Source organism: Branchiostoma floridae, chromosome 3 (assembly GCF_000003815.2).
Source record: "Branchiostoma floridae strain S238N-H82 chromosome 3, Bfl_VNyyK, whole genome shotgun sequence".
In the NCBI taxonomy this organism is placed as follows: Eukaryota; Metazoa; Chordata; class Leptocardii; order Amphioxiformes; family Branchiostomatidae; genus Branchiostoma; species Branchiostoma floridae.
This window is the reverse complement of record NC_049981.1, coordinates 29,339,838-29,352,981: the sequence shown is the minus strand read 5'-3', so window position 1 is coordinate 29,352,981 and position 13,144 is coordinate 29,339,838. Positions and strand designations below refer to the sequence as shown.

General features: G+C 40.9%; 1 protein-coding gene across 1 annotated transcript; it reads right to left on the bottom strand.

Annotated features, from left to right (window-relative positions):
- Nucleotides 1-9,516: 9,516 nt before the first annotated feature.
- On the bottom strand, nucleotides 9,517-12,212 carry LOC118412211 (aminopeptidase B-like). Its single transcript, XM_035814930.1, has 3 exons — nucleotides 11,979-12,212; nucleotides 11,060-11,144; nucleotides 9,517-10,126 (listed from the first exon to the last, which is right to left on the bottom strand). Exons 1-3 carry the CDS (start codon nucleotides 12,195-12,197, stop codon nucleotides 9,978-9,980), a joined length of 453 nt encoding a protein of 150 aa, XP_035670823.1. The 5' UTR covers nucleotides 12,198-12,212; the 3' UTR covers nucleotides 9,517-9,977.
- Nucleotides 12,213-13,144: the final 932 nt, after the last annotated feature.

The following is a 13,144-nucleotide window of genomic DNA, read 5'->3' as shown; positions in this document are numbered from 1 at the left end:
TATTTGAGGGATGCCCTAGCCAAAACTAGGTATTTGCTTTCCCAGGGGCACAAGATTGTACAGTGTGAAAACCATTCAGCTCCAAGGGCAGGTGCAAGGAATGGTTGATATTGTTCGGTTGAAATACAGCTGTGTAATTTTGACTATGAAAAATGTGCTGTACAATGTCATGTAGTCATCTTTAACTGAGTTTCAATAAGTGTGGTGGGTTCTTTTATGTGTTCGAGGTATTTGCTTGAGGTGTGGCTCTCTACAAATATGGGATCTCCATGTAATTTCCTATTTGAAGGACGGCCAAACCTGAAGCTAGGTATTCACTTTCCAAGGGGCACAAGATTGGAAAGTGTCAGTGTGAATACCATTCAGCACTAAGGTGCAAGGTACAATTGATATTGTTTGGTTCAAAGCTAGAAGCTGGTATTCACTTTCCCAGCTGTTCAAGATTTCAACAGAATCGATTCCTATAGCAGGGAATCCTCAGTCTGAAAGTCATTCGATTAGAGAAATGACTGTGTCAGTGTGACAGCCATTCAGTACCAAGGGCAGGTGCAAGGTATGGTTGATATTGTTCAGTTCAGATACAGCTTTGTCATTATGACTGTCATTTGACTATGAAAAAATGTACTGTACAATGTGAGTTGCAATAAGTGCGATGGGTTCTTTTACATGCATGGGGTGTGGCTGTCCCCAACTATGGGACCTCCTTTTAATGTCCTATCTGAGGGATGCCCCTAACCAAAGCTAAAATGTAGGTATTCACTTTCCCAGGGGCACAAGATTGGAAAGTGTCAGAATGTAAAAGCCATTCAGCACCAAGGGCAGGTGCAAGGTATGGTTGATATTGTTTGGTTCAAATACAGCTTTGTCATTATGACTGGTGTGTCATTTTGATGCTATCTGGGGGTGGGGTAATATGAAAAGTGTACTGTGCAATGTCATGTAGTCACCCTTAATTAGTGAGTTAAAGGATTAATCAATGACTTACTGTCAAGTTTGTGGCGCACAGTGTACAGCTTGAGATTTTTAGCAAAATGTACAAGGTTACCCCTACTCTTCTCCTTTAGAGTGTTGTTTGTTGGCAGGGCCGACAACTCTATTATGGTAGCCAGGGGCCAAATTTCAAGGAGATCACAATAGGCGGGGCTAAACTGCAAGGGTCTTGTAGTCAACTGACCTCAGTATGACAGTAATTGCCCCATGTGTTGCTATAGTGTGGTGGGTTCTTTTAACATGCATTGGCATAATACCGGCAGTAAGACTTATACCGGCCAATCAAAATGGACTTTAAAGAGATCTACACATGCAACAATAGTTATTTCTGAGGTGTGCACACTTCAGACATCTAGGTGTCCAATACATCATTTAAAAAGCATCGATAACAATGCGTTTGAAGACAACAAGGCCAAAAGTTTTCAGTATCTTTTTCGGGGTAGGCAGCTCGTCGTGGGACGAACACACTGTCACATTCATTGCCAGATTTGTAGATCATAATTACACATGCTCACGGCACAAGACGAACATGATTCAACAACAATCTTGAATTTCTGTTGGTGACCTACAACTCATGTAAAAGTGTAAAGAACCGTTGCATAATAGCCCGGATCTACGACTGAATGGGCAAAATTGAACGTACGCAGCCATTTTCCCGCCATTTTTATATCTACGCTAGCAGTGAAGTGTTACGTCATAACGGTTGTGACGGACAGAAGTTAAATGAAAATGCTTGACAGTATACGTCCGTTTTCTCATGACATTTTGTATGCTCATGCAGGTTTATGTTTTATGTATTTACTAACAGAAAAGGAAGGAACATCAGAGGATGTATAAAGGTACATAGCGGCAGTTAATTGTGCCGTGACGGTGTTTCTTCCGGCCGGTATTTTTACCCCCTCCCAACCACGCGCCCGTTCGCCGTGTAATTCCGCGGCGTGTTACAATTACAATATTGCGCTTTTAGCAGGACAAGAGTGGCAGAAAAGTTACACAGAAGAAGTGGCAATGGTAACCTATAACAGCAACATGTAACTGGAGAAAATGATGCGTTGACAATTTGTCAAATCAGTATGGCTAGAGAAATCGTCGTAAACGTACCGGTATTATGATAATAGATGTTACATGTTTGAGTTGTGGTTCTCCCCAAATATGGGACCGCCATTATTTAAATGTCCCATTTGAAGGACAGCCCTAACCAAAGCTACCAGGTATTCACTTTCCCAGGGGCACAAGATTGGACAGTGTCAGTGTGAAAGCCATTCAGCACAAATCCATTCAGTACCAAGGGCAGGTCTAAGGTATGGTTGATACTGTTAGGTTCAAATACAGCTGTGTCATTTTGACTGGTGTGTCATTTTAATGCTGTTGGGGGGGGGGGGCTATGAAAAGTGTACTGGACAATGTCATGCAGTCATCCTTACTGAGTTAAAGCAAATCAATGCTTTAGTAGCTAGTTTGTGGTGCACAATGCACACCATGCGATTTGCAGCAAAATGCACCAGGTTACCCCTACTCTACTCTTTTAGGGTGTTGTTGGGTGGGCAACAAAACGTCTTGCCCATCAAAGAGTAGGGCATGCATAGCATTTTGTTTAAATTTCTTCTTAGTTGACAAAGAAATTTTAATAATGATGATGATAAACAAGGATTTGTACTGACACAGCCTGAACTATTTTGTAAGGTGTGATGAGAGGAGTATGTATAATAATGGTAGATAATCTCTCATTGCAAGGAGCTTACAATTGGCGAGGCTAAATTGCTAGGGTCTTGAACTCCACTGACCTCAGTATGACAGTAATTGCCCCAGGTGTGGCCATAGGACTGAGTGTATGTTTTCAACCATCCACAGCCTTTTCGATAAGTGTTGTGGGTTCTTTTAGCTGCTTGATGTGTGGCTCTTCCCAAATACTGGACCTTCATTTAATGTCCTATTTGAAGGACGGCCCTAACCAAAGCTAGGTATTCACTTCCACTTGCATGAAGTGAAAAAAGTCGAGTAAAGTGCCTTTCCCAGAGGCACAAGAATGGTTGCATTTCAACGGAATCAATCCCTATAACAGGGAATCCTCAGTGAGAAAGTTATTTGACAAGAACAATGACAGTGTCAGTTTGAAAGCCATTCAGTACCAAGGGCAGGTGCATGGTACAGTTGAGATTGTGAAGTTCATATACAGCTGTATCATTTTGACTGGTTAATACTTGCTGGAGGGGGGGGGGCTATGAAAAGTGTACAGTACAGTGTCATGTAGTCATGTACTATTTCCTTTATCGCGTTGTTATTGGTTGTTATTGAGTGCTCTGACTACTCTCTCATTGCAGCCAAGGAGCTTCCAATAAGTGGGGCTAAACTGCAAGGGTTGGAACTCAACTGACCTCAGTATGACAGTAATTGCCCCAGATGCCGCTATAGGAGACTATGTTTTCAACTATTTACGTCCTTTTCAATAAGTGTGGTGACTTCTTTCATGTGGTTGAGGTGTGGCTCTCCCCAAACACGGAACCTCCTATCTGAGGGACGGCCCTAACTGAAGCTTGATATTCACTTCCACTTGAGTGAAGTGAGGAAAGTCGTGTCAAGTGCCTTTTCCAGCTGCACACGATTGGTGCAGATTTTGATTGAAACATCTGTTTCCAAAGTCGTATTAAATTGCTTGAGTAACTACTTTCTGGCATAAGATTGGCATTTCAACAGAATGGATCCCTATAACAGGGAATCCTCAGTGAGAAAGTCATTTTACTAGTGAGATGACTGTGTCAGTGTGAAAGCCATTCAGCACCATGGATAGATGCAGGGTACGGTTGATATTGTTTGGTTCAAATACAGCTGTGTCATTTTCATGTGTGTTTATCACTGAATGTAAGGCTATCTCTTGACCCATTGGGGCAATCATATCAAAGATGTACATTTGAAAGTACTTTTTGAGTCTGATGAGCAACTTGTGAAGAAATTCCCCATAAACTGGACTTTGTAGCACGTTTTTCGCTAAGGTTGTAAAGTAGACCTAAAGTGGTAAAAACGTTTTTGACACGTTTGTGGTGATTTAAGTTATTTAGTCGTGTGACTAAAGCCAATATATAAGTTACCCAATATATATCATTGTGATGCGTGGGGTCCGTGCCCATTTCCGTTTTGTAGCCCTGAGGCCACACTCATAGGTCACTACAGCAGGGGGCTAGTCCACTCAGTCTGGCAGTGTAGTGTATTCAGCTTCCATACCCTTCCTCTTAGCAGAGAAAAAAGTATGTACCAGTTTTTAAGAGACTCAGTCTTTGGTATGATCCGGCTACAGCGACTACGTCTTCCTTGGTGTTCAAGTACTGTCTGGACTGCACGTTGCTTATTATAACTTCTGAGATCAAGGGATTGGGTGACTTGGCAGTCCTGAAACACAGTACCTCCATTTAATGTTCAATTTGAGCAATGTTCCTTAGACTGAAGTGAATATGTTTCATTATGAGCTGCATGCTTTTGCTTTAGATTTTGCAAAAGTCTGATACAATATAAGCCTTTAAAAGTACCTATGGGGCGATGTGCATTTGGCTGATGTGATTCTAAAGTCACAATAAACAAGTGCTTTAAAAAAGCTGGCATTTTGCCAAGGTTTGCGTGTGTACACGGTTTTTTCTAGTTATTGGAATGTGCTGAAACTATTGTTTATATTAAATGGATGTAAAAAGGAAACAAGAACAATTGAAAATCACCCTCCCCTGGACTCGATCCCGGACCGTAGCTCTGCAAATCAGGCTGACGTCAGAGGTATTTGTGTAGTGACCCCTGAACCCGGAAGTCACTTCCCTGCATCATAGCGCACTTTTCAGAAAATGATATTTCAGCAATCGTTTACCCCTGCTTTAACATTTTTACATTGTCACGGTCTCCATAGTACATACTACAAATCTGGTAAGTTAGAAGGTCCAGTTCTTTTTTGATAATACAGGGCGATCAATGAAAAATCGTGGCAATTTCCATTTTCGCACTGGAAATCCTACTAATGAATATTAACTAAGTCGCAAAGGAATCTGGGATAGGCTATATGTAACTGTTATATATATATACACGATTTATTTGGGAAACATTTCATCTTTATGAATTGGTAATACAACATTTAAATGTAAGAGCAATAATTTGATTATATGCTGCATCAATCTTAGGAATATCATACTTGATTCATTTAATCTAATCAAATATCACACCCCATTACGGACCACAGACAATGACTCACGACAGAGCTTTTAAGTTGTATACAAATACATTGCAGATTTTGAACAGGTCCGTTCATCTCAACATCACAACATCTCAACATCACAATGGCGACTATTCTGGCCACAAAGCATTTTGCCACTGCAAGTGGCAAAATGCAAAAACAGCCAAATGGTTAGAGTAAAAACATCTTGAAATGTTCATGGTAGTCCTCAAACACAATGCATGTACCTCCATTCAACGTTCAATCTAAGAGTTACTGTAACAGTAGTTCCTAACTGAAGCATGGCACTTTCTAAGTGAACTTACGTGGTTGGGGGGGGGGGGGGGTGCATCATGCTTTTGCTTCAGAATTAGCAAATATGTGGGATGGTACAATATCCAGGGAATCAAAATAAGCACAAAACAGCCCGAGTGGTTAAGGGAAAAACATTTTGAACTGTTTGGGGGGATTATTCAGACTTGGGTCTCCTCAAACACTGGACCTCCATTTATTGGCTTATCCCTAACTGGAGCCAAGTGACACTTGAGTGAAATGCGTTAATTGTTGTTAAGTGCCTTTCCCAAATGTACAATGTCTTGATATGTCAGTGATGTGAACTTAGAACCTCTGAACTTCAGGTTGAACACCATATACAGGGCTCAAAATAGCACCTGTATATATATGCAGGTTAGTGCAGGTAAAATTGGAGCTGTGCAGGTATTTCTGGTGTCTACCTGCATCTAACCTGCACAGGTCCATGTACTGGTTTGTATTACATGTTAACTTTCTTGATGTGGACTTTTACAAGCTGCATTGACTGTTACCACCAAATGAAATAATGGCAATGGTTTCTGAACAGATTTTAGGAAAGGTACACGTAGTATATTAAGTCGCATTGCCTTTTATGAGCTGTAGGGACCATTGGTTGCTATTAACTGTTTCTTAAGTTCATGGTATTGGAAGGCAAAGCCCAATTCTTTCCTTCCACCCCCTTTTACCTCCACAAACAAAGTCTGGTACCTTTTTTACACCTGGGTGGAGTTAAGAAAGTTGTGTAAAATGCCATTTCCAAGGGCACAAGATTGGTAGTGTGACAAGATTCACACTGTGGAACTCGCTACTTCACTTCAAACGCTTCATATCACAAGGTCCCTCAAAGACGGCAACTGAGGTTTTAACAGTGAACTCAAATGCAAAGAAACAGTGAAGTCTGACACAGGTGCAACTTGAAATTCAGATGTGCAGCCTACTAGTAAGCTTTTGCCCCAGGTTGCACACTGGGCAACTTGACTCAAAAAAGTATTTCACACACTGAGTCATAATTCTCACTGTCATGCAAAATTTAGGCTCCACAATTCCAGAACATAATGATTGCACAATATTTCAATGTCCTCAGGTTGCAATATGAATTGTGTTGTATGTCGACAACTTGTATGCACATTGATTGGTCATTATCAAGATCAAAGTCTTCAGTATTGATCCTGAAGAAGGCAACTGGTCGCTGAAAGTGTGATCCACATAACACCATTGTGTTGGAAGAAGGTTTAGTTAATTGTACTATGATTTAACTGAACACAGATGAGCTTCCATGATAATTGTATGTTCAGTACCATTTACAACTCTGTGCCTGTTTGTGTTTTTGTTGGTGCACATGATGTTTATGGGTACATTCAGCTGAAAGGTGGCAGTCAGGGGGTGGCGCCCCTGCCCATTGAGGAGCTAGAAGTCTGCAGCATAGGCTTCGTAATAAGCTACTATGCAAAGGTATATTCAGTATGAAGATGGATGCCTGTGTGCCGCACCCGGTTATAACTGGGATAGGGTATTCCACAGAAGAAAACGGCATTGTGAAAGTGAGTGAAAGCCAGAAGTTAGGTGCATCGGCCTCATTCACGGTTCAGAAGTCTAAGTAAGGGAGAAGCCGCTGGCACTTCAGTGAGCATGTACATGTACATGCTGAAACTCTGGAAGCTTCTTCTATTGTGAAACAAAAAGCATATGTACACTGACCAACAAAAATGATCCCAAACCCACTTGAAGAGTAATCAGATTCTATCTAATTACAGGAAAAGAAGAGGTTTGATTATTTTGCTTGGTATGTTCACACAGAAAAGTGTCTGCTATGTGACAAACTGCCAGGGTGTCCCAATGCATGGCATGACAACATCAAAGATGGTGTTTAAGTTGGTTGTACTTTATCCTGGCATTCGTTTTTTGAAGAAATATTGCATTAAGGAGTGGAGTGACTGGAAATGGTGTGGGAGAAGGGTTTCCCCATTTTATGCTGTGAAGTTTTAGAGAATTTTAAGTGAAAATGGGGCTTTCTAAGCTTTCCTGCAGAGGGAAAACAGGAAACAGCTGAAGACAGTGGCTACTGGTGACCTAGTAGCATCCCAGGCCAATATTAAAGAACTGTACAATGAATGCTTGCCAGAGAATGCTCTCCCAAGGGTAAGGGGGAGCATGGGGGGCACAATGACCTTGTTCCTCTCTTTAAAATAAGCCCTTTCAAGGTATCTGGTCTTAGTCGTTTTTCAAATGTGCTATCTTTTGCTGAGCCTCCTTCAGCACACATGGGGCTCTCTGGGAAAATCTAATGCACCGATGAATGTTTCACATGGTATATTACTACTATGAGTTTTAGCCAGTTGGGAAATTTTACAGCATGTTCATACTGGGTTGAACCTAGAATCAGAGCCCCACCCACTTAGCCTGACTAAAATCTCGCTCCTAGCGGCCGGCCCTACAGTTGCTGCAGGAGGGCGTCATTAAGCCTAGCCAGCAAAAGATTGTGTGAACACAGACTACGTCAAACCCACTGACTCGTATGGCAACAGTTGTATCGGGTTAATGCTTTATGCTACAGTGCTGCCTGAAGCGCGACTGAATCTGGTAACAAGTTTAAAAGTTTTACTTGCCTTAGTACTGAAATGCCATCAAATAGATCCTAAGCGCAGATGTATTGAATGTCATTGTTATGTTACTGGGTGAGCCGACTACACTAAAACCCCTTTTCAGGACTACGCTTAAACCCCAGTCCTTATCAGGACTACGCTTAAACCCCAGTCCTTATCAGGGCTACACTTAAACCCCAGTCCTTTTCAGGACTACGCTTGAACCCCAGTCCTTTTCAGGTATAACTGTATAACTGACCTTTGGCATAGCACACTGGCATAGCACACCAGCTTCTGCATCTATAAAGCCAGTATTAAGCCATTTGTTGTAACAGACCTTGTTCTGTATCTGTATCTGTATGGCCATGCTTCACTGGCACGCAGCGCGGTAGCAGCTGGTTATATTACACTGAATGTCTTGTCACACCTAACCTCTGCACATCTGACTACAAAATGTTGTTCAAAGCTATTCTTTACTAGTAGGATGTGCCAACTGTACTTGATGGCAATGCATGGATTCCACTCAGTGATATTTCTAGGAACGAGTGTTTGAAGACATCAATCCAAGAGAATCCATCATCTCTTGCTGTGAGGCACTGACTGGGTCCCCTGTCCTTAGAGCTTGTGACCTTTCACCTCTAAGCCACAAGACTGATTCAAGATGCAAGAAGTACAAACAGAAACTCTTTAAGACAGAAAATGCAACGATTTTCCTGACTTACAATGTACATGCGTGCAGCTGTAGGCAATCAAGCATCTATCGGCCTGACTGGTGGAAAGGCTGCAAGAAGCCTGACTTAATCTGGTTACAGATAAAGCTGTGCTTTCCTTAGTGCTGAAATGCTGTCCGATAGGTCCTTGGTTACAAATGTATACAGGACTCAAAATACATGGGTTCAAATGCACTTTGTGCACCCAAAAGTGATTTGTGTGATCCAGACTATTTCACAGAGATAGTGATATATCTATGTCATGCAGAGTATCTGAACAATTAACAGTGTACCTGAACCTGTAAAATATCTTCTCATTAAAACTTCTGTATGGTGTCTACAACTCTTGGTACCATAATGATTATTGTATACATATAGCCAGGCGGCATTGACCAATCAGAAGTCCTCATGTCATATCAGTCATGATTCTGTAAAATCATAGAAGTGCCACAAGTAGTCAATAAAGTATACAATGGGGGATACACATGTATTTGTACAATCCTGTTAGATACATGTGCAGCATGTATTGGACAAAGGTCAGGCCTAGAGATACATGTACATGTGTGCAGCTGTAGGCAATCAAGCATCTATCGGCCTGACCATGTGGAAGGGATGCAAGAAGCCTGACTTAATCTGGTTACAGATAAAGCTGTGCTTTCCTTAGTGCTGAAATGCCATCAGATAGGTGTATATAAAGGACTCGAAATACACTGCTCATCCCTGTTTCTACAATAATCAAGTCCTAATCACTGATGTTTGCAACAGCCATATTTGACAGTTGGACTGATCCATACTCCACAGGGGGAGATAAGTAAAACTCAACTTAAGACGAATATTGAAATTTGTTTCCAAGTGTGTATTTTCAACCTTTAACATTTGTTCCTCCCTATGCATACTTATATCTGACAAGTATTCATTATCATGAAATGCCGACATGGTTTGTATATTGCAGGTATCTTCTATATCTTTCAAGGAACATATTAAAAAGTTTTTACAAACAGCTTGACATAAAAAAAATCAAACATTTATCTACAATCTGTAGCTGCAACTCTTATTGCCCAGCATAAACATTGCAAACCTTTGCACAAATGCCCTCTAGCAGCTACTGCTAGAAATGCAGATCTGCACTTAATCTAAGTTGCAATGTTCACAGTGGTCTTGCTTCCACTGTACCACAATGAGTATGTTGTTTTTGGTCTAAGCACTAAGGATCTTCTGTACATAATTGCGCACATTAACATGGAGAGTGTCTTTGATCGCCTCGAAGACTTCTCGAGCGAAGTCTTGCGCCTCGGGACTCCCCGCCTTCAAGGCACGGTAGATGGGCAGGGTGTACTTCTTCTTCCCTGTAGAAAAAATGGTGGAATTTCTTGTTACTTGAACATCCTTTGAGCTGATTACACACAGCGAAAAAAAAAAAGCTCGGCCAAGATGTTTCCAAAGGACATTTTCTGCTTTTCTACAGCCAATTTCCTTTTGAGCACAATTTTTGGAGGTAACACAATGTTGAAAGGTCACAGAGCCCTGTTGACGTATCCAATGCAACAGGGTAGATTTTATTAAGGGAAGAAATATGTTTCCACCCTGGAAAATTCAACAAGTTTCTGGTAATCTGTTATGTTGGACTGTCCCTACCTTTATCTATAAAGCAAGAACAACACCAATAGTTGTGCTGACAAGTGCCAAGTGTGTTGACAATTTGGCACCTGCTTTATAAACACTACTACATGTACATGTAGTTGCCTCTTCAGTCCACTAAAACCATGGATGTAATTGAAATCAGGTTTCACATATCATGTAACAGATGCAGAGTTGTTTTGAAACATTTTAGAGCATCTCAAATAGATATGTGGTATCTTGAATAACCATACATAGAAACTCTACATGCAGTACCGTGCTTGGAAAACATAATATGATTGTCTGCCTCCTGCACTGTCCAAGAGGATAATAGCTACACGTATAAAATGTTTTGTTCTACCAATAGATCTTGAAACTTGATAGATCAGCATAACATCCCTATTCAATGATCTCAGTTACTTCATATTTCAAATGATAAGAATATAATAGGTCTTCTACATCTTCTGGTGGTTTTATTTTTGCGTTGTCTCTACCATAAAATCATCCCATATGGTGAATATACATTTCCATCGTTTCACTATGTACAGTGTTTTAAATTGCTTCAACTGCAAACTAATGTAAAACAAAAGCTGCTTTTCCATTATAGTATAATTAACACCAATTGCAATCAAGTCTCTGTGAAATAAATGACTTGACGGTACCTTGGCTCTCCAGGAAGGCCCTGACTTTGGGCAGGTCAGAGGTGAAGTTACTCTTGATGATCAGCATGCACCATCTCATGGTCAGCTGGGGGTGGGTAAAGGTACAAAGTTGAACATGAACACCCATGATCATGAAATGGTATGAAATTAAATCATGACACCAACAAGTGAAGAGTGATCTTCAAACAACAGAAGAGTTATTCTTCCTCTAGTTGTAACAGAAAAATTTCCAGGTTCATTGAATTTGTGCCAGGGAAATTCCTGTAGCACTTTTGCGACAAGGTTGCACAGTGAACAGCAGACCCCCTGGCTTAATGTTCCATTAGGGCAATCGACAACAGCTGGGATTGGAACTCCATAAACTCTGATTTGAGAAGCAGGATCACTAACAAGTTGATAATGCACACAACACTGCATAAACTTCTGTTATTATTACAAACAACATATTGTAGCTGTTTCATATAATGTATGGCATCAAGTATACTAGTCTAAAACATTATGCACATGATGTCAAAACAAGAGGATGATTTGGATGTGTATGTAAAGTTACTTTGTGATGCCAAAACCTGAACTATTGGGTAATGCACACATGCCTCAATTGTTTTTATTGATGGATAATTATGTATAAATAATAAACTGCTTTAAAAGGTAACACCAGTTTTGTACTTCAAGTACAATCATGTCCAAGCTGCTTCATCCCTCATGCTAGAAAGGACACCACTCTCAGTGGGTTCTTTACCCAGCTTGAGGTGTAGCTCACCTCAAACACAACTCTACAAGCTATCGGAGCAGATAAAGACAACTTGCAGTAGTGCAAGTTTGGTCTGAACTTACTTGCACCACACCAATTTTACATGCACAAACTTTAACATATGCAGGTGGGATTTTGAGCCCTGCTATTAGTTACTCATTCACTTACCTCAGCACAATGTGAGACTCTGCAATCTTGTGGTATTTCTTGGCCAGTGCCTGTATGGTGTCGTGGGTCAGCTTGGGTCTCTCCACAAGTTTGTCCAGGAAGTGGAATATCTGGTACGTCTGAGATATCCGGCACCACCTCTGCATTCTGAACAGAACAAATCCACCGATCAAAAACAATTCCTTCTTCCAAAACACAGAACAAATGCAAAGAAGACATGGTTTCTGTACAAAGTGTTTGCGTAAAGTGCTTTGGTTGCTCCACAAGTTTGTCCAAGAAGTGGACGATCTGGTAGGTTTTCCACTCCCAAGATGTCGGTCACCGTCACTGGGTTCTGAACAGAACAAATCCACTGATCTAAAACAATGGCTTCTTCCAAAACACCAAACAAATGCAAAGAAGAAATGGTTTCTGTAAAAATGTCTGGTGTATAATTATATAAAGTGCTTGGATTGCTCCACAAGTTTGTCTAAGAAGTGGAAGATCTGGTAGGTTTTTCAGTCCGATATGTTTGTTACCACCTCTAGGTTCTGAACAAAACAAGTTCACTGATCTAAAACAATTCCTTCTTCCAAAACAAAGAACAAATTCAAAGAAGAAATGTTTTCTGTTCAAAGTGTCTGACAGTGTGTAACGTGCTTGGATCGCTCCACAAGTTTGTCCAGGAAGTGGACGATCTGGTAGGCTTTCCAGTCCGATATGTCTGTTGCCACCTCTGGTTTCTGAACAGAACAAATACACCAATCAAAAACAATCACTTCTTCAAAAACACAGAACAAATGAAAGAAGAAATGGTTTCTGTTCAAAGTGTTTGTGTAAAGTGCTCCACAAGTTTGTCCAAGAAGTGGACGATCTGGTACCACGTCTTCCAGTCTGATATGTCTGGCACCACCTCCTGGTTCTGAACAGAGCAAATCCATTGATCACAATTCATCCTTCTTCCAAAACAGCGAACAAATGGAAAGAAGAAATGCATATGGCTCTGTATACAAACAATACTAATAACTCTGTATGCAAGCTCGCTGTCATCAGAACTCTCTCAACACATCTACATTGAATCACCGGGTCATACCGTCTCACTGGACAAATCAGAATACTGGACACTGAACAGGACTACTTTGTATGAAGGATATACATCAGGGCACTCCAGCCATCACTGAATAGAG

Excerpts from the sequence above, each read along its gene's own strand:
- LOC118412211 (XM_035814930.1), bottom strand. The coding sequence starts at position 12,197 with ATGTCTTCTTTGCATTTGTTCTGTGTTTTGGAAGAAGGAATTGTTTTT. Across the intron at positions 11,145-11,978 it reads GAGTCTCACATTGTGCTGAG|CTGACCATGAGATGGTGCAT; the intron begins GTAAGTGAATGA and ends ACCCACCCCCAG. Across the intron at positions 10,127-11,059 it reads GGCCTTCCTGGAGAGCCAAG|GGAAGAAGAAGTACACCCTG; the intron begins GTACCGTCAAGT and ends TTTTTTCTACAG.